The sequence below is a fragment of the Porites lutea genome, chromosome 12 (assembly GCF_958299795.1).
Source record: "Porites lutea chromosome 12, jaPorLute2.1, whole genome shotgun sequence".
Taxonomy (NCBI): Eukaryota; Metazoa; Cnidaria; class Anthozoa; order Scleractinia; family Poritidae; genus Porites; species Porites lutea.
In genome coordinates this window covers 9,253,565-9,275,828 of record NC_133212.1, presented here as the reverse complement: position 1 = coordinate 9,275,828, position 22,264 = coordinate 9,253,565, and the positions used below count along the sequence as shown (strand labels likewise).

The window sequence follows — 22,264 nt, the reverse complement described above, 5'->3', positions numbered from 1 at the left end:
ATGTTATTTGTCCGTGATCGTGTTCTAATGTTTTCATTGATTTCTTTTGATGCATGCCGAGCGAAAATTCCTTGTAAAAACGAAACATTTTCATCCAATTTTTCAATTCTATGCAAAGGTCAACGCCTCGGCTTTGACAAAATGTATCAGAAAAAATGTCATATTAAGTGTTGTGAACGTTTAATGAAACCACGAAAAAAAAATCCAAACATAATTTTCTCACTGTATAATGATCATTCAGGGAATAAAAACTTCACGCATGTAGTCCGCCTGTATCTTTGTAGCAAGACTGTTTTTTTTATTAGTTTTTGTGGTTTGGTGGCAACAACAATTTCAATTTTTCGACGCTTAGCACACCAGATGCAGTTTTCCTGTAAATTTTATTTTGGCGCGTATAAATTAACTCATGCAAGACGTCAAAATTCTTTTAAAATTAAAGTTTTATTCTTCCATCAATTATATCTTATAACTCAAAATTATAATTTTAACTCCTAATGGAGGGCATAATATTACAAAGAGTATAATTTTACGATCTTTGGGGGCTATTAAACAACATTTTTTAACGACGAACGAAGACCTACGTCCTGTTCGAGGATTTCCGATGTTAGGCGTAAACTCAACCTAACCGTTTTCGTTTTCTTTGTTACAACATAAGATCTATCTAAGATCTTTATTTGAGGTTTATTTAAGAACGGTTTCTCCGATCGAATAACGATCAATTCGCATTAATTTTCTTTCTCTGTTCTGGCACTTGCAGCCTCCCTTGTCTCGCTTGCCGTCTTTAAGACTTCTGCTGAATCGCTTATCGACTCACTGTCCTTAGCTTTGTGCAAACTGATTGCCGTGTGGTCGGGGCGTGTGAGCGAAGAACTTATCCGTGAATCCAAGAGAAATGACATTGTAAAGTTTTCTTTGCTCCTACCTGCCTCTTGAGCAAACGGAACATTTGATGAGGAAGTGTTTATGAAATGAGCTTTAGGGAGAGTTGAGATTGGAGTAAAGGCAGACTTCGGGCTGCCTAAGAAACTCTCCGGCCCTCGCGCGAATTTAAAACCATCCGCACGTAGAGCGGGGTGATGAAATTCGCGCAGTTCTTGTACGGGTCTATTCCAACCATTCGGCACACCCATGAAAACGTTTGTGGCTTCGCTTTTGTACCGTGTCAAGACCTCCTCTATGGCCTGAACTAAATCACCACCACAGGAATGAAGAACAAGCTGCAAAATGCTGACTTTTATTTTCGGGAAGATACGTATGAGAAGTTCTATAGCGGACGGGCGTCTCTGGCCGGGGAAATGTAATAACGTCGATTTGTCCGCAGGTTCATATTCCGTAGAAAATCGCCGCCTCTTTTCCTGGACTTCTCCGAGAAGAGGTGCCTGATTGTATAAATGAGTGGCTTCGGTGCCGACTTCATTTGGTAGTTTCCTTTTTAATCCTGTAACCAAAAACAAAACAATGATATAAAAAAATTGTTATAAAATGCAACTTTTATTACCGACAGTTACTACGTTCTGGCGTTAATATCAAAAACGATAAAGTATTAAATTTTAAAGAACGATATTTCATTTTGTCACCGGGATGCAAAGAGAAAATGCAGTTCGATAGATTTATTTCTAAAGACACTTAAATGCGTGCATCAAGGCTTTTTTGAGATTTTAGTAAATGGCTTTTTTAGATCAAGTTACCAAAACTATCTGAAACTTGCGCAAGAGTATTCTAAAGCACAAACGAAGTGTTTCTTATTCAGTGCTTAGTAAAATGCAGATTTTAGGAATACCTTCCTTACGACATCAAACTTTCAGCATTGCCAAATGACATGTTTAATCGATATAGATTGAAAATGCTACTTTTGGGTGAAAACATGCCAGTCTTCTCGATTCTGTCATGAAGGAAGTAAAAAAACATAACGTATAGAATTTCTATGATATCCTTTAAGTCGTTAATATTTCAATTTGTAATTGGGCCATTGTTGAAGGGTAAAGCTACATTTAAATCAACGATTGTTGAAAAAAAAAATGAGCCTAAAATTTGGAAAAATTGCCTATCCATTTTCTCCAATTGAGCGCGTTTTGACCTACAATAAAATGACTTTTTTAAAGATTTTTCCTGAGAATAAAACAGCTTTGAATTTTGTTTTATTTTAGCACCTTATTCAGGGAAAATGATATTTTGATATCTTTTAAACGTGCAAAATGATCAAAGGAGGAAAATACTGGTTCATTTGGTTATGTTGATACAAATGAATCGGGCTTTTTAATGTTATAGCGAAGTCTTTTCAAATTTGTTACTGGGAACAGTACAAAATAGCGTAAGAGGAAATTAGACGAATTGCTTGTTTCCAAAACTAATGAATACAGTTTGAAGTTAAAATAAGTTTGCTATGCCAAACAAGGTCAAATTTGCTTGCGGGCGGGATCTCAAAAAGAAAATTTTTGTTTCCCTCCACTAATTAAATGGCGAAAAAGAAATTTTCGTTCGTTGGCACAGCGGGAGGAAAACATGGGTGGCTTGAAATGAACGCGAAAGGCATAAAACGACGTTTTGCGACATCTGCCTGCATGAATTTCAAATGTTATTCACTTAAAATTTAGCGGTTTTTCCTCGCTGGTCAACACTATATGATACCGCAAGAAAGATAAGAAATTTTTAATGAGGGCTTGTTCAAAATTAAACTACAAAGATACAGGAAAGGAAAGCATTTATTCCTTATCGAGCTTTGGATAACCGTAATCTTTTTGCAACTGTCAACTTTTATGTCAAAACATTATTCATCAAGGCCACATTGCGAAACGTTATCATCAAAAACTTCAACCAAAAATCTTTTAAAGCCAATATTCGCCGCTAGTAATGTCCTGTTATTTGAATTTTTAGTTCTAGTCTAAAGTTCGATTGTCTCTTGAAGCCTCCTTTTAATCAGAGCCATCCTGGAAAACGTCATTCTTACAAATAATAATCCTTAAAAAAAACGGTTGTTTTATTCATCACGGGAAATTGGGTGCGCATAGCATTTGAATACAAACGTGATTCTTTGAGGATCTTTCGGTAATTAAATAAAAATTATCAGAATGGTGAATTATTGTACCTTGAAAATGATGAGGAAGAACGCCAGGGAATGGACGAAACGCCGAGCAAGTACATTCAGCGTGAATCTCTTTATGAGAATTTCCAAGAAATTGTTGATGGTAGTGTTCTACAAGAGACAAACAATTAAACAAAACGGTGAAAATTTTTCAACCAAAAAGCAGTTAATTTCTAATGTCTTTCTTGTAGGTTAACCGTGTTTTTGCGAATCTATATTTATTATTTATTTCAATTGCCAGAATTAGTTTTCGTGAACAGAGTTTAATGTTATTTTTAGATGTAATGTTGCCACAACAGTTGCATGGAGGAAATTAAAGTGTATCTATTCACTTTTTTCGTGGTTGTTATGGGAAAACAAACTATAAAGTTCGGCATTCTTTGGCAAAGGTTTCTTATCTATGCTAATTTTTTCATATATGGTTTCTTTTAAGTTAAAACTTTGAAAGAACAATAATCACATGATACCTCCAAAATTGTTCCTATTTCCGCCCTCGTCTAGCAATTTTTTCCCTTCGAAACGATTAAAACTGTTTGCATTTTAACACTATAAATATGTTATGTTTTCTCCTGCCATGTCCCTCAAGAAACATCTCATATATTTATGTGTTTGTGACAACGGGTACCTTATAACTTTGAAACAAAATTTTATGTAATTTTTAATGTATCTGTCTTTAAGAGTATCTCTCTCGCAGTTTCCATAAAAATGTTTCTTTTTAACTTTAGCAATTACAAAGCTAGATCGAAATTTTTTTTAACCTTACAATGGCGTAGCTAGGTCTGAGTCTCAGAAGAAATGATAACTTGAATCTCACCTGTGAACGAATTCGTGACTGGTATGGATTCAGGACAACTTTCTCGAACTGGCGAGGAAACTTCTTTCTTTATCTCTGAAAAAACAAAAACATTATTTTTCTTTTCAAAGAAAAGGAAAAGAGACTCAACATATGGCCTGCTTAGATGCTAGCGATTTCAGTTAATCAGTGACTACAGCTCCCCTCTCTCTTAATATCTTTTTTACCAGAATGAAAAAGATGTTTTGTTTTGTTGGATTAGAAAACTCTGCATGTGCGCAGTTTGCAGTATTTTAAAGAAAAGCCCGAACTTGTCACAAGTCCTAGGAGCATGAAATTTTGTGTAATGACTTATTTCCCTCAATTATTGGATTAGATTTTGATTTAGTCTTTTTATCTCCCTTGTTATGAACTCTGCTATCTTTTCTTTCACATTTAATCAGCCTAGTTCAACGGCATATGGTTCTTGGTTGATAGATTATTCAAACTCGACAGCCACGAAATGAAACACCTTGAAACTCTGTATCGAAACATTTAATGATAATGCATTCACTCTAAGTTGTGGCAAGAAAAAACAACCTAGGAATTAAACAAAATTCGGTGCTCCTTCAAGAAATCATAGACAAATAAAACTGAGCGTCCTAAAATGTCTTGCGATCCATTTTATGCCTCAAAATCGACTGAATGAATTGGGGTTCATTTCGTGCGAATAACCGATGTCATTAGAAATTTACTCATTAAGAGCTTTTGTGCTTTTCAAGTCGAAACTTTTTGCTACAAATTTTCGCTAGCGTTTAACACCCTTAAGCGTAACAATTTCACTCTATGATCTTCTTTCCTTTCGAGTACGGCACAGCTTGTTTCGGCGGTAAACAGTAGACAATTTTTCTTTACGTTTGTATATAGATCGTGATTCATCAATTAAGAGATGCGCTTTTTTACTCAAAACTAGTGTTAGTATATACGGCTAAATGAGTACAAAATGTCAATAGGTGTGGATACCTAAATCTGAGTAAAAATTTATACACTACCTGTAGCCTCTGTGGTTGTGGAAACAGGCGAGGGGCTTCGCGATGGGTTCTGAGATTCATTACCCATCCTTGTCATAGCAGTAAACACATCTCCCGGAGGCAATGGACTGCGTTGCTCTTGCATCTGTTGACGGCGAAGCGCAACTTGGGCTGCTAGAACTCGCTGTCGTTCAGCAATGAGGAGACATTTTGGGCATAGACAATCCCTCCACCGGCAAAAGCCCTTATGACCTTTTAAGATTGAATCAAAACCATGATTTCGGCACCGCGCGCATTTTGGTGTCCGTTTCTTCTCTGAGGATTGTGCTGTCTGTGACTGGGCTTGAGCTTGCTTGCCACTAGCGTTGTTCGCTGTAGCCACAGTGGAGCTACTAGTTGTTAAACTACTACCGCCTTGAGAATAACTCATTTCTGATGCGGCGCTAGGTCGGTGAACGTATCGTCTCGGTTGGTTACCTGTATCCTTCAGAGCACAGTTACTTGTGTTGTAAAATATCGGATCGTTATACAACCTGGAATTTCGATTTGATACTGTTTTATACTCAGCCAAAAGACCCCAAAGCCAAATGAATTTCAACGGCTAACTCTGATTGGCCAATTTCTCAGATTCATGCCCTTTGAAGGACTAATGAGGAGCGAGCACCTTTTGTTAGAGTCCGGCATTGATTGGTCCTTCATTGTTGTCGCGTGGGGCACCTGCGCTCAGCCCGAAGACCTTAAGCGGTGATCATTTAAGGGTATGCGTTATCGAAAGCAGGTGAACTTCAACTAAAAAAAAAAAACTTGATCCGCAAACACTAGCAAACAAAAGGCTTTAAGGCAGTGACAAAGGAAGGTTCTTCTCTGTAAACACAAGTTTGTCTTCTGTTAAGTTTCAACTTAATCAGATCAAAAGAGCAAGTCCCCCTTTTGAAAAGGCAAAAAATAAAAGTAATCGAAATAGTATTTCGCTATGTATCGAGAGCACGCAAGTCGATGCATTGTGTGGTAGAGTTTCATTAATCAAATTGAAACTTATCTAAAAGGCAGGAACACATTTAACAAGGCACCCAGAGGTCATTGGCTAATCTCGACAGTGCTCCCTTTAAAGGAGGTCTGCATTCGGCGAGGTTATTTCCTTAAAATTCGCCGTGATATGCCTTTAATCTTTTAATCAATGAACTCATTCGCCTTTTAAGAGTAATTAAAACTCCACCGAGATGTTAGATGTCGTGGAGTTTGTTTTATCATCCAAATTTGCTTTTCACAAAAGGAAGAGCTTTTCAACGTTGGCCTTGTATTAAAACTCGCTTCCTGTCCGGAGTGAATTAATAATTCATTCTCGTCTTTTTTAGTGGCACCTTGAAGCGAATTTAAATTGCTTTCTAATTTCATAAGGGAAATAATTGCACTCTTATTATCGCGCTTAAGCGTTGAAAAATAAACAGTGTAAACAAGTTTTGAAGCCCTTTGAAGCAAATTTGAAGAAATGAAGGGAAGGTAATCTTATTCCATGACCATCTTTCTGTCTCTGGTTAAGCTTGATATTTTCGTTCTTATTCTAGGCGGAAGGTTTTTGGTTTATTTTCAAAGAATAACAAAGCATTCAACTGATAAACGCAAAATAAACAGCCAAGACTGGAACTCGTTGCAGGTGGCTTAAATGGAAACGAAGTTTTGATGTCTTAAAAACAGTTATTCATTTTCTGTTTTAGAAATATTTAGTCTTACATTGAATTGACATTTTGATTGTAGACTCTGAGTCCCTAATTCGCGGATTGACTAAGCCTTTGCTCAGCACAATTCTGCCATTCGGCATTGTTTCAACGAGTTAACAATTTCGTTTCGTTTGTTCATTTTGTTTCAGAGAATATCCCTTTCGCGGCGAAAAATAGTCGCCGCATTTTTCTTTTGGATAGTTACATTAATAGATTCATACAGAACTAATTTCGCCTTGTTTCCTTTTCGTAAAGTAATACAGTAATTTGCAGGCGTTATCTTTATCAAACCATGCGGTCTATATCTAAGACATTGAAAATTCGATTTGTATAATTTTGCATCAAAGTCAATTTTCGTCGGCTTTTGATATTCATCGATATATCTTTGTGTAAAATTGCCGCAACAGTATTCCTCATAAGACAGTAATATCATATTTTAATCGAGATTTTATCGGTCTTGTTGTTTTTGGAACAAAGTATTAGGAGAAGGACTGAAGCATCCGACTATGAAAGCTCATTATATTGGATAAATATACTTTTTTTCCTAAAGGATAAAACCTTGAGAAGAGAGAAAAAGGTTCACCTGTGTTTAAAACTTGGACATGAAACATATAAGAAATTCAGAGGCTTTTCTAAAAATGGTATTGTTTGAAAAACTGAAATAACAAAAATCAAAAACTCAGATCTGAACCATACTCATAAAGGAAAAAACGCCCCAAATGACGTTTTTTAAGGGCAAATTAAGGCTTAAAATCCTCGGAACCTTTTCTGCGATAACATATCCGGTAAGAGCAAATATTCTTTATTATTTTAAGGAACTTCCCCCGTGAAGTGAGGAGGGCAAGTTCTTTTCTTCTTCTTTAAAAAATTAGCCAAAAAATTAAGACCCCGCGCACTACGTTGAAGTCGATAGATCAACTTCATGCTGTTTGAATAGACGCTAGAACCACGGGAGAAAATATGCCATCAGTTTTTTCTGCCAGTAACAATTGTTTTCGAGGTAAAATTTTCAAAACAAGCCTATTTGATAACGGAAAGACAGCCCTTTGCAATTTTCAGATAAAAAATGGAATTGAAATCTAGTTTCCTTCAAATTAACGCACCGTTAAATTCTTTTTAGGGTAATCATTATAGATTAAGAGTTGATGCAGTTTTAATTTTGAAGACCCCCCAAATTTGATTGTTCCATTTAGGCCTAGACTTGCTTCAAATCTAATTTTATTATACTGTACCTAAATAATATATATTATTTTTTGAGAAGCAAGAAGCCATTTAAATCTCTGAAAAATTGGAGGAAATGGGTTTTTATTTAACAAATTATATTCCGCTCTACCTTCAAGGACACAGTTCAAATTGCAAAAATGAAATTTGGAGACCAAAATTACATGTGATAATGCGGAACCATGCATAGACGATAAGCCGGGTAATTTATTTTCTACATTGTTGGATTAAACATCCATGTTTATTCGTCTTTTGATGCCAAAAAATATTCCAAACAACCGGAGGTTTCAAAGATATCATTTGCCTGCACTGACGCCCAAGATCACGCATGAAGCCCAATGGAGAAGGCCATCGCGTGCAGTGGTGGTTTTCGTAAACGTGTGATAAAACCGAAACTCGATTCAAAATGATAAAAAAGTTAGGCAACGTATTTAGCTTGCTTCTTAAGTAACTACTCGAGCACTTTATTGCCCTCGGCAGCGGAAACAGCATTGTGATATGAGCTTTTAAAATGGTATTTAAAAACTGTTCTCGCCTTCTCGTGTAATCTTGTGAAAGATAAGTAATTAATTTTCGTAGAAAACGGATGTTTTTTTCACTTCCTCGTGAGGACTGGTGTTAAATCCGATAGCACTAAAATAACAAAAAACCGCCTTGAATTACCCGGTTATACATAAACGAAGAAGTTTTGTTGTGATAACTTATTTAGCACGCAGTTAAACAAACATCGCTTGAACAGAAAACCAGAAAAAAAGCTCTCTGGTGTTAATTAAATGACTTCACCGAGAAAGAATGCTCGGAAATAAATAGGTGTCTACAACACAAGTGAATTATGAAGAGACAATAACTCACACGTTTAACATAAAAGGAGAAAAAGAATATTCTTTAACACAATGCTTATCCTATTGTATAAGATTACATGCAAATTTAAAGCTTTTTAAAAGTTGCACTCGACCTGCCTTTTCCGTGCGCGTTAATTTGTTGAACTCGATCAAAATTGTAATTTCGAACTCACGACGTAAAAAGCAAAAGTAGCCAGTCATTCAGAGAGTCAAGAACGCGGAGCGTGTTACATTCGCGTACAAAATCATCTTTTTTCCCTTAATTATAAATAGATTTTTTAATAACAATCTTACTATCTGAGACTAGAAAATTCTTCCAGTTCAATTACACCTTTAATTTAATAGCTATGTCTAAGGTCGCAATATGCCTTTTTGGCGGCTTCTTCTATGGTTAAAAAATTCGGAATTTTGGTTCATTAAAGTTAATACAATTAACTCTTTAGTATGTGGGCGACTGACTCGACTTCGCTACAAAATTAGACAGCACCACAAATTGTTATTTAATGTTTCATAAATCTAGGAGATTTGCCAATGTCTAAATTCAGATTACTGCTTTGTCGTCTTTTAAGTATAAAAGGCAAGCGGCAAAAGAGTTAAAGTGTAATTTTAAAAGATATTTCAATTAGTAGCAGTTTCCACGGAACTTTGAAAGCCAAGTATAAATTAAACTTTGTGGTAAAGTTCTGGTTTCTGGTGAATTATGCGTACAGTAGATGTTGCAAGCTACGAAATGTGAGTTATCAAAGCAACAATAGAATCAACGTTAAAGAGTTGAAGCTATTTTAAATTTAATTTTCTTCTTTTATTTTTCGTATCGAGTTTTAATTCCTGAAGCTCAGGTGGCTCCTTTAGTTCTGTAGCCCTGCGGCGAAAAAAAAAAAGAAAAAAAAAGGTGAACAAAAAAATTCAAAAGCCTTTTAAAAAGTCATTAGGGAATAGATGGTAAAAGAAATGCACTTAGATTACACTTATGAGAAAATTAGACAATTACATTTTTAGCCCCAGACTTGAAACAAGTTATCCAGTCGACGCGTTTTCGTGAAAGATAAGAAAAAATACCTTCCCTATTAACAAAGTCCTCTTGAAATTTCTAGGTATTAAATCCAACTCGGGTATTAAGAGTGCGTGATTTCAAACATGTAAATCTTATATAGACATTTTATGGCTGTTTTGTAGCAATTCGCTTTCTTAACAGTAGCACGATGTCTCCGTGGCTATATTTCTTTGTGTTGACACTTACAGCAAGGTACATCGCTTGGGAAATTACAATAGCTTAATGCAAGATCGTGGTTAACTCTACTCTAGGGCACCTGTGAAAACGAATATTACATAAAAGCATTTTTGAGTTTTAAGGTGTGTGGGCCGGATGAAAATGATTAGTAAATGTCTTAAGATACAATGCATTTGAAAAAGAATTGGATTATTTCAGATTATTTATACAAGAACTTTCGAAGATTTCTAACTGAGCAAAAGTATTCTTGGCTAATTCAACATAGGTATACATCTGCAGTTTGTAAAGATGTTATTCTAAGACATATCTTGCCCACCTTTTCACCGTTTTGCAGAATAGGAAGTGTTTTTGAAGTCACCTTTTATACAAGTCTTGTAAGGAATCCAGTGGACTACCAACAATGTCGTACACGACTGGAGAACATCCGCAATTTCTAAGTATTTTCTGGCCTTAAATACAAAACCTGTAAACTCTACTTTGTACAGAAAGTATGAAAACGCTTCCAGATTTACGCGCAAAAACGTGAAGTAAATTGAATCACCCTCAGCTAGCTGAAACCGAACAATATAGAGTAACTTTCGTTTTTGTAACGTATAATAAATCATGTTAACTGACAATTTAAACTTTAAGGGCCGAAAGGAAGATTTTTACTAGTAAAAACAGAATTCAAATGACGACTTAATACAGTAACCAGGATGGTTCTCTGTGATAGTTATGTCGATGCAACAGTTCAGCTCAACGAAATCCCAATTAGGCGACGTAAATAGGAAACGCACGGCCGAGTGAATAGTGAACTTACACAACAGGACGGAAGAGGAAAAAAGACGGAAAACCCTGTGTGACAAGCCTGACAATAATTTTGTTCGAAAAAACTTTCCGCCGAACTTCACCTTCCTTTAAACAGATATTTTCCTCAAAGACCAAAAGACATGTTAATGTTAAGTGAAGATCACGACAAATCGCGCAAGTTATAGCCCTGTCACGTTTGTCACACTCAAGCGTTTAGCCGCCCTCTTCTTCCTGCCGTCCTGCTGCGTAAACTCACAATAGACCTTTTTACCGATACGGCGGCCATATTGAATTAATTCGATTTAAGGAGTATAATAGGATGCCCAGGGGGCATGAGCACATTTCGTTTGTATTTTCGAGCGCTTTTTGGAACATTTTTTCTTAACGTTTTCTTAGAATAAGATTGTAATGGGAAAAAAAGATCCTTGTGCCGTGTTTTGATGTAATAATGATGCAGAAATATGCAGTAAAAGACCATATTTCTAATATAAAATACAAAAAAGGTGATCATTATTACATCCAAACACGGCACAAGGATCTTTTTTCCCATTACAATCTTATTCTAAGAAAAAATGTTAAGAAAAGCACTCGAAAATACCGGCAAACGAAATGTGCTCATGTCCCCTATAATACTCCTTAAATCGAATTAATTCAATATGGCCGCCGTATCGGTGAAAAGGTCTATTACTTCGAATCGACTCGAAATGAGAAGGTTCCGCGTTTGAGTTGCCCTTTGGTCAGCTAAGAAGTGGATGATGCTCTCGAAACCGAATCCCGTTAACATCATCTACAAGCTAGGATTTCAACTTGCCATGCTCGAAATTTAAAGCATGGAAGTTGTAGTTATTATACTTACAAATGTTGAGACATTAGGGCCATTTATCCGAGGAAAAATAAGACGCGTCTTATGTAAGACGCGAACTGTACCATTTATATGAGCATGTCTTATCTAATAAGACGCGTCTTAGCTAAGCCGCGTCTTATTTTAGACGAAATGTGCCGTTTATACGGAAAGTTCGCGTCTTATTTAAGACGCGTCTTATGTAAGACGCGTCTTATTTTTCCTCGTATAAATGGCCCTAATATCTTGAAAAGTATTTCAAAGTAATATATTCCGATTTCAAAGCACATCACACTAGCTACTGAGAGGTTGCGGGAACAAAACCAGGCCAGACCACAGACCAGGGTCTTATCACTAAAGTTTACAAACCGGTTAACGATATTCTGCTACACAACCGTTTTTAGTATCGTCACGCAACGCTCCTCGCCGAGGAGCGTTGCGTGACGACACTAAAAACGGCTGTGTAGCAGACAAGGTTAACGATGAACTGGCGTAGACATTTTGCTAGACCCTTTTATTAGGTCAAGTAATAGTTTCGGTATAAAGGACTACATGGGAGTCCTACAATCACGAGATGTCTTAGTCATTTGGGTCTTTATTGGCCACTCATATCAAAGTAATTAACCACAAATTGTGTACAGACCATTGAAAGGTCTATCAAGGCGTGAAGCGAAGAAACCGAAGCGATATACCGAGTAGGGTCTGGAAACGAGGGATCCTCACTGATCCCGCAATCCCGCTCCTTTTTCGCTCCTTTTTTTTACGAGAATCCCGCATCCCGAACTTATTTCATCGCTATCCCGAATATCATTTTCTTTCCCAATCCGCATCCGTGCCCAAATTTAGGCGAATCCGGCTTCCCTGGTGCAGTTAAGTCGGCGTACTCCGTAAACGTTTACCCGAATCCCGTAATGTGTTTTGTCAAATCCCGGAACCCGGAAGTACCCTTTCAGACCCTGAATGAGGAATTCAATTCAACCTATCGATGTTAGTTGACTGAGGTGGACAAAGGCAATAAGATGCTTAAATTTCACTGCATTTTGTTGGCAATAGCACAGGATGATCCCAAGCTTACGCACTATATTAGCTTGGACACGTAAAATAGCTTGCACTATTGTGGTACTGTTTATTATGTTATACATGGGATGACTGAATCCTAAAGTGTGAACAGTGAAAAAGCTCTAATAGGCTGCCTTGTTTTTTATTCTGTAAAGAGAAACTGGAAGAGTTCAAGGCCTCCTGCTTTTCAAATCAGAAAGATGAACTTTGACGCACACTTGTTACCTATGTAGCAATAACTAGTTTTAGATAGTCTTTTTGTTTTCCCGTTTCCCTATTCTTATTTCTGTTATCATGTATAATTATAGATGTAACAACTATCCTGTTGCTTTGAGCCATCTAAATAGTTTTCCTTTGATTATTTTATTTCATTTTGACTAATTTTGTATTTTTCTTTAAAAACTCGACGTGTTAGCGACTTAAGATAGGGGCCTAGCCAGCTCCTGGTTTTCGAGCATAAACAAAGTATGAACATGAGTATGAGTATGTCATACGTCTATCGAAACGGACTATTTGTGTCCGCGTCCTGTTCTGAATGAATGAAAAAAATATCTTATGCATCAAGATTCTCGGAATTTACTCGGCTTGACAACTAAAAACGGCTGTGTTGTTACCAAAAAGAACTGAAACGCAGTTTTAATTTGTACCACCAACAGTTGCTGTCTTGTTGCTGTGAGTTGCACTGCAGATGCGTATTTACCATCTTTGTCCTCAACCTTAGATTGCACTTTTTTGCACCAAATTTGCACTGAGTAAATTTAATTGGTGTAAACCAAATTTTTCGTGTAGTGTTGGAAATAGAGTCGGTGCACTAACGAAAGGTAAACGGCCGAGCAAAAACAACTCCGCTAGTCGTCATCTACAACGTTTGTGCAAAGCTTACCATGTTGTTTGAAGTCGTCAAGCTGGCTTTGCTAGATGAAAACAGAAGAAGCTACAGATGAATGGATTGCCGCGCTGGGTTGTCTTGTGGCCTCGGTTGAAGCTAGTGGCTTTTGTCGGCTGAACAGTTTGTAGGTTCGGAACAGGCAGTGAGGCTCACAACAGACTTCTCGAAGCCAACTTAAAAGGATTTGTATGGGAACTTGTCGTGAGTTCATCAAGACCTTTTAAATAGGTTTTTTTTAAGAGACAGATAGTTTTAGCCTATATGATTTAAATGTCGTGGATGAGAGGATAAGAGACGTATTTGTGTTCTCTTTACCCTATACGTTAACATGTAAACAGTAAGCTCAGACGTCAGCACACAAGAGGGGTCGAAATCAACAAAACTCGACGGGTTGTTATGGAAACAAGGTTGGCAGCGCATGAGGCAATCGGGTGGGACATAGAAGTTTGCCTGCCCCACTACCGCACCACCTCAACCAAAACAATCAACACGGAACCCTCCACCCACCCGCTCAATAAGTCGATAAAGCTTGCATGATGCGCACGAGGGAACGAGCACGAGCTCTGTCACGTGTACTTTGCTCATGTACAAATAGTATTTATAAAATAACTAAGATAGTACGCGCGCTCTGATTGGCCGAGAGGAGTGTTTGCATGCGAGTATGTAAACATGGTTGTGGCGTCAAGTTGTTTGGTTTTTCGCGCGCTAATCACGCAAGCACAAATTTGAAAAAGTCTTCGAGTTCAAAACTCAAAACGTTTACTTTATTTACCCATTCCTTCGTCGGCTGAAACTTGGAAAATCGTTACAAAGAAGGTGTGTACATTTTTCGTCGCTTAAGCTGACCGTTTTAAGCGAGAAAAATCCGTATTTTGCAAAGCATCTTTTTGCAAAACAAGAACTGATTACGCGTGCAAGACTTCGTGGACAAGATTTTGCGACTGGTAAAAATTTTTCTTTTAATCAGAGCCATACAAAGAGTTTTGCGTTTTTTTCTCGGGAAAGTTATTTTATAAAAGCAATAGAAAACTTTTTTCCTGTGTTTGCATAGCCTGATATAAACACTCGAGGCGTTGGGAAAATTCTCGACAGTTATGCAAACCCTCGACTTCGTCTCGAATTTACAACTCTTCACCCATGTAGGCATGCAGAAAACAATCTGAAAAATATGTAAATAATGTAAACAACCAAAGAGTACCTCATTTTCTCGGAAAAGTTTCCTTGCACAGGTCGACCCCAGCTACTCAAACTTCGTATCCTGGTTGGCTTAATTTTGGCTGGGTCAAATATTTAATCACAAAAGAATGCATTAAATTTCCTTATTTGTCCATAAGTTGCAGATTTTGAGTGTCTTAAGCGAGCTGGGTGTTGGTCGCTGAACTCTGAGTTTGTTAAGACTACATATTTGCAACTGATAACATCAACTACCGAGTTCATCATGGCCTTAGTAAATCAGTTTCAAACTAAGTTCGACAATGCTGTTACTCTTTACGGTACAGTGGCAAACGACATACGTAAATTAGCCCCCGTTTCTGCAAATATTTCTTCTCAACTGAATGAATTCTCGAACGTATTGGCAACTCTACGAAATCGTAACTCTCAGATGCTTCAGGAAATCAAGAGAGTTGTTCTAAAGTTCCGACAACTTCAAGTTGAAGCGCGTAGGTACGTGGAGTTGGCAAAATCCTTCGCCCAAGAAAACATTTACGTGGCACAGAACGTGTTGAATGGGGTACGCTACTACGACCCAGAATCGATACTACAAAACTTTAGAGAAACAGCAGAAGGGTTAGACAAAGCTTTTAAAGCTGTTCTTGACAAACATGGCGAAATTGAATCGGAAATTTCAAGCATTAGGTCCCAAGCAACAGGAGCCGGGCAAAGAGCTAGGGAGTTGGCGTCTGAGGCTAACACCAATATGCTGTGTAGGATGCCGGTACTTGGTGTTGTCTTGGCCCCAGTGGCTAGAACGGCCGAGTCGGGCTTGGTTGGACTCGTTAAAGGAATTGTTGAATCAGTCGGATCCACTGTACTTTTGGGGCTTCCTGCCATCGCGGCGGCTGAAGAGCGGAACAAACTGCAACAGCTGGAAAGGATATACAGCTCCATTGCTGCCTTTATGGAGAATTTCATGCAGTTAGTCAAGGGGCACAAGGATCTGTTGACTACAATCAGTGCGCGTGTTGGGGTGCTTCCCGGCGAATACGAGGTGCTTGAAAAAAGTTATAAAGAGCGTAAGCTCAAGCTATATAAGATCGACCTTTTCAAAGAAAAATGCGTGGGCATCGTTCGCGCTTGTGATGATTATCTTATGTAGCTTGCATGTATAAAAGGAGGGAAACGGTGCCTTCTGCATTGTGCAGTTGCAGCAGAGATAACAGGCTGTTAGTTTTGAATGGTAGTAGTAGAAGTTTAAAGGGCTGTTCACATCTGTTTCGGGCGATTTTTCCCAAGATGGAACGATTTTAGTGAGACCTACATTCGAGTATGCTTATTTAAGGAGCTTGGAACAATATGATCATGCATGAATACAAGCATAGTCGCACGCACATTTCTTGTAATCAAATGTCGTGCTCGTTTCATGTTTATTTGTTAGGAGACTATTGTAATACTGTATCTTACACTGGCTAACTCTTTTATGTGATTCTGAATAAAACTTTTTGCTAAGGATGCCTGTATTCGCCTAATTTTCCTCGATTTGCGGCCCTTGTCCGTACATTCTTCTGCTTTCGTGGATTGACCTGAAATTGTCGAGTCGCTAACGAAGAGGGTAGTCAATCGATTAACATAGAAAACACACCACTTTATGGCCCGGCTTGATTGAAATGTAAACTCCGTAGCTTGACAGTCAATAAAGTGTGATGTAGCAAAATTTATCGGAGAATTCCTGTTCCATTTTTTCTTTATTTGCGTGGGTGAAGAGTTTGAAAGCAAGTGAACTGTAATTATGAATTCAAAGGAATAGAAGCTATACGTTTCTCAGAATACTTAAACAAATTCCTGGAACCCTAGGGTAAACTAAATTCCATGTTTTACTTCAGATTCGCTTTTTTAAAAAAATTACTTGCTTGATAGAATGCTGCAGATATTCTGTCTGTAGAATTCTATCAAGTAAGAAGCCCATATTGGTTAAGGGCTTTTGTAGAAAATGTGAAAAGTCGCGTTGACTTGTCGAAGATCTGCTGAATCTGTTTTAGCTATTGGCAAACGTTTACACTATGGAAGCAAACATTGAACGGATCTTCCATAGAAAGCTTTCAAAGGAGTTCTCCGCAAATTGCATTGCTATTTGATATCTTTGGAAAGAAAGATGATTATATTTAAATCAAACAGCCATCTCTCTACAGCGGCCACTTTTTTGGGGGAGGGAGGGGGGATGGTCCAGAATTGACTCTTAGAACTGGTTGGTCATTTATCAAACTGTCGTGCCCACAGACTTGCAGAACTTTTCACTCTATAATTTTTTTCTGATCAGTCAAGTTATATGTCATCTTGAATTTTACAACTTGATCAGTTGTTTTATAGTGTCTAGTTAGGTGATTAGAATGTAATACAATAAATCATAATATTTATATAGCAAGGATTGTTGTGGACGCCAAGAACAGCCGGCAATCCTAATCTTCATGTTGCTATTAATCATACAGGCAGGTACTGTCGCCAACATTAGGGAGCGTAAGCAGCAACGTTTTTGAACCACGCACGTCAACCGGAAGTGAGCCTTTTCCTCTTTTAATAAGCCTTGACACTACCGTATTTAGATTGCCAAGTGTCTTAATTCTTACAGAGACGATCTGCCCAAAAATTTGTTCAAAATCGCGGCTCAAGAGTACAAAACGTCCATTTCCGGTTGACGTGCCTGGCTCAAAAACGTCGCTCGTTAAGCTCCCTATTAATTTAGTTCGGACTTCTGCTGCTGAAGAATGAATGGAACGCACGATCTGATAAATAAAGCAGATTTATCTTTGATGTATTTCTGTGTGTTCCGCTGTGAATCTTCCGATTTAGTCGACTCTTTGACTCTATTACACCACAGGGAGGCCACATAATCTGTTTGTGTAACCGATTGTTATTTTATAGTAAATGTACTGGACTGCCGTTTGCTTCATCTATAGTAATATTTCGCTAAATATGTACATGATAAACGTTGCATTACCTTACCTGCTGTATATTGTTGGGGTATTTTGAGCAATTTGCAAGGATTTTGAGGAACAGTTCCAAAAAAAGTGAACTCAACCTATCCTTCCAAATTGCTCAAAATACCCCTTTTGAGGCAAAAAGACGACAATATACTGCAGGTAACGTAATAGAACGTTTATTTAACATGGACCCGTGTACATATTTAGCGAAATATCGCTATAGATGAAGTAAACAGTAAATTCAATACATTTACAATAAAATAACAATCGGTTACACAAACAGATTGTGTGGGCACCCTGTGATTACACACACCGGTGGAGTCAGCTCATACGTCCAAATCCCCACGGTAGGGCTAACAGAAAAAGTGCAAATGCCAACAGCAAGTGGTAACGTTGCGAGTATGCGCGAGCCGCTGGACGGAAGTTTGTGGTGGTATTGGATCGCAGCGAATGCAGCAAAGAAAAATGGCGCCTCTTTTAAAAATTACCATCGTCTTAGTCATCTGTTCTATCTTTATTGAGTGCAGATAAGACAAAGTCTTTTTTGTAATATGCGAGATTGGTCTAAAGGCTAATAAGGCGCAGATCATTCACAATTTTGCGCGCTGATTATTGTTTCGTGTGTGATTATTGTTTCGTGTTTTGGCTTGCGCGCTGACACGTCAAGTTTTGATGGGGTTCTGTGTAACAGCTGCAAAACTCCTCTATTAAAACACTGGATAACTGGGAAAAAATCTCTTCACGTAAGTTGTGACCGAGTACAAAACGTCCGACGCTTAAGATTTGAATAAAACGCTGTGAAAAAAATTCTAAATGCTAGTCTGTTTATATAGTCATAATAGCAGTTCTTGCGACAATCTCCTTGCAATAATACGATTTCACGTCAGTTATGGTTCAGGAACGCCCTGTTGTTCACAGATGTGCAACCTTAGTGCAGTGATTCTGCCAGTGATTACTTTTCAGAGATACCCTATCCTAACCACCAGTGTCCAGACCAGGTGCAGTGCCCTAATTCTGCGACTGATAAAATTTCAAAGATATCCGCCCACCCACTAGATGATATAAAACTAAAGACCCAAACTGTCGAAATGAGATCTATTAAATGCATGTGATGCATTCAGGGGTGTAGGCAGAATGTTGTAATATGGAGGCTCTAGAATCCAAGATGCCCCTTATACTTCTAAAATAAAGAATTAGATGAGCCAAAACAGGAGTGTGGTACAAGATGTTTCATATTACAGATGTGTTTTATTGAGGTAATCCTAACCATGAAAAATCCTTCCCTTTACTCCCCACACTTCTACATACTAGAAAATTGCAAATATGCACACAACAGTGAAAATACTTAAAATAGTAAAGATTAAAGTCATATCTAAAACTGCATTTTCTCCCTGAGATATTGAAGTGAATTTTCTGCATCCATGCTTGCACTCAGTTTTGCTTTTCATAAATTTTGTTGTTTGTATGTTCTACAGCACATGTGTTAATTATTTTAGTTAATATATAGCTAATAAGGCTTAGCTCCCTTGACTAGCCCATATCTATTTGGGGCCAAGTTCCTTTGATTTGAAGATTAAAAAATTGAAAATGAGAGAAAGTTAGCTGTAAATTTTCCTTTTCATTTAATTTCAACATGAAGAGAACTTAAGGATCTTAAAGCCTGATATTTATAAAGTCTGAGTTTATGGTAGCTTCAAGTGAGCCAATGTATGACTCAATAAAATTTAAGCTTGTCTGTGTGTCTTCTGGGGCACCAAGGCTATTTGATGCAGTTCAGTATAAAGTGACAGACCCTTTACATTCTGCAGACAGCATAGGGTTGAATGAAAAACAGATAGTCGCCATTTTGTACCAGCTCTGCTATGGCTTGAGTGAAAAGTGCAACAGGTTTGAATGTAACGATGCACTCATCGTCAATGACTATCACCTGAATCAACAAGGTTTTGTGCTGAGCATCTCATAGGGAGCTCCTGCAACAGGCAAAAGGCAAATGAAATTTTCCATAACTAGTCATCTTGCAACACCAGGAGCATCAATTGCAACTTGTGCAGCCTATGATAGATGACTATATACACTACTACTGTGTATACACAGCCAAACTGACATTGGCAAGCCAAGTGCTCCTAAATTAGAGTGCACAAACACTGAATATATGAGACCCAGATTACCAAAAGAATTATCTCTATCGGAGAGTGAAAAGTTATCCCTATGGCATTTTGTTGTTGCCCACAACTAGTGATACCCCCTTAGATATTCAGGATTTCTAAAGTGTGATGGATATACGAATTTATATTCAAGAAGGAAAGAAATCTTTGGGATAGAAAAGAAATAATAACATTTATGATTTTTGTAAGCATACAAATACATTGTACGTGATGGAGCTAATTCTTATGTGGATGCCAATGCAAGGAATCAAATTCAGGGATTTCATGTCCAGTGTAGTCTGTGCTTCAAACAGGAATGGCAGTCCAGCAAGTGCAAAGCTGAACAAGGGAAAGAATTGTTTTGTGCTTGAATTTGTGCTAGTGTCAAAGTGGGAGTAATATCGTAATGGTCATATGAAAATGCATTAAATCACAGTTATCATATTTTATAGTAGGACAGGGAAAAGAATGCACATATGTGTATTTTCATATTTTATATTGATTTCAGTTATGTTTCAAGACATTATGTAAACATTTTAAGCATAACATTAAAATTCTTTTAGGTGCCAATTTTATATGTATAAACAAATCATCATAGAATAATTATCAGAATAAAATCATCTTCCAAAATGGTGAGGGTTCTGGTCAATGAATCTGAGAGCTTACAGTGCATGATTATTAAAACGCAAATTCATCAGTGTTCCCCCCCTTAGATGCAAAATCAAACATTCAAGAATGAAAGAGTGTTCCGAAACAATGCTTTTACAAATAAGTTTTGTTGGGATATACTTTTACATGTTCACGAAAAATCTGAAAACAAGGTTGAAAAGGACAAGAAAAATTTGTCTATCTTAAACGAAATTTTAGCAAACAATATTTCACGATCCACCGCCCCGATCTCTTAATCTCCGAGAATAAGTAATCGCCAGAGAGCACCAATGTAAACCAGAAAAGCAGATTTTCGAAAATGGAAGGAAACATCCGACTATACGGCCTTAATTGTAAGAGTAGGAAATTTGCTTGTTGATTTCATGCCGCTAAATAGTATCAAAATACTCGAACATCCCCCCTTTGAATTAACCATTAAAAGTGAAAATATGGAGTAACCGAAAGAGAAGTTTAACCTGTTTAGTCGCTTGTGTGGGATATATACATGGATCTCGCTGTACGGTCAGGGTCAAATACTACAAAAATACAGGGGTCACACAAATTACGTTGAATTCAGGCTGCTATAATTTTAACACATAACATTCGATGATGCTGCTCCACATTTCACAAAGTAAATCAAGAGGTATGTCTTACCTAAATGCTAAGCAGCTCTGCGGATCATGGACGATAACCCAGAAATCCGTGACCGCTTGAATGTCAACAAATCAACATATCACAACAAACGACCTCGTGAACGCTTTATCTGCTTCATCAGAGGAGCCAAATGGATGAAAATTAACCAGCTAAATGGTCCTTCTCCCAAACATGACACTTCAACATGGCTTAGCCAAAGTATCCAATCTATAATACATGTCTGCTATTGACTGGATATGCAAAAAAATGTTCCCTGAAAGTGCTTCAGGACAGCTCTCGGCCATTACGATTTCCGGTCAACAACTGCTTCCCAGCAAGCTTGACGCATGCGCAAACGTTACCCCTTGCTGTTGCAAATGCCTGACTCAGTGGAAAAACTGAATTCCTAAACATCCTTCAGATAACCACTGCAGAACTATGATTTCAGAAATGCGAATTAAACAGCTGACACAACGCGCTAGCATTCTTTAAGCCATTTTATAATATAGTCTTTAACTGAGTTGTTTTAAGAACTCAGGGAATTTTTACAAAAATCCCTCGAGATGTTATAAGAGTCTATAAATCCTGATCATTTCCACTACATTTAAAGTAATATATTCAAATGCATGCAAATGTCGATCGTCATGGTTTAAGCATATTAAACTTAAATGAGGCATGCAGCTATGAATATGTATGAATCTCGCCGATGTACTGATCAGCTTGCAGCCATATATTAGAATGGTAAGTAAATAAGGATCAATCACTTACTCGAAAAAGTTTCAATCGATCCTTCCAAGCCTTGATCCCCAAACCAAGAGCTTACGAATTCGCGATATCTTGTCTAACAAAGCTGTTTCTCTCCGCCGACTCTCCGCCATCTTTTCGCATATGGACGCGGGAAGAGAAGGACCCTGGGAACGAGGGAACATGATCGGGGTGGGGGTTGGGGGGTGGGGAGGTTGGGGGTAGGCGACGGCATTTATCAACTCAGTTTTTGTACTTTGGGGTTATCAGGAAATTTGAGATGAATAACGCGTTATGAAAGAATTCTAAAACCTGAATTAGAACGTTGCTTTGACATTCCTACCCCGGGATGTTTTCGCAAATGTCCCACCCTTGGGTGGCCAGACAAATGTCCGAGGGGAATACTGACGGAGCCTTAGTTCAGGGGTTGTCTATGTAGCAATTCAGTTGTTCTTGGGATTCTTATAGTGCCGCTTATCCAAAA

The 22,264-nt window shown here is 37.8% G+C and overlaps 1 protein-coding gene across 2 annotated transcripts; it reads right to left on the bottom strand.

The window, feature by feature from the left end:
• Nucleotides 1–422: 422 nt before the first annotated feature.
• LOC140921316 (doublesex- and mab-3-related transcription factor A2-like) lies at nt 423–21,936 on the bottom strand. Of its 2 annotated transcripts, XM_073371310.1 has the most exons (6): nt 21,805–21,936; nt 13,470–13,692; nt 4,907–5,418; nt 3,897–3,971; nt 3,086–3,193; nt 423–1,438 (listed from the first exon to the last, which is right to left on the bottom strand). In XM_073371310.1, the coding sequence occupies exons 3-6, from the start codon at nt 5,313–5,315 to the stop codon at nt 726–728; spliced, it is 1,305 nt and encodes a 434-aa protein (XP_073227411.1). In that variant the 5' UTR covers nt 5,316–5,418; nt 13,470–13,692; nt 21,805–21,936; the 3' UTR covers nt 423–725. The 2 variants fall into 2 exon arrangements, with proteins under 2 accessions (XP_073227411.1, XP_073227412.1); XM_073371311.1 differs by lacking the exons at nt 3,086–3,193; nt 13,470–13,692; nt 21,805–21,936 and having other exon boundaries at nt 4,907–8,471.
• Between the last annotated feature and the right edge of the window lie 328 nt (nt 21,937–22,264).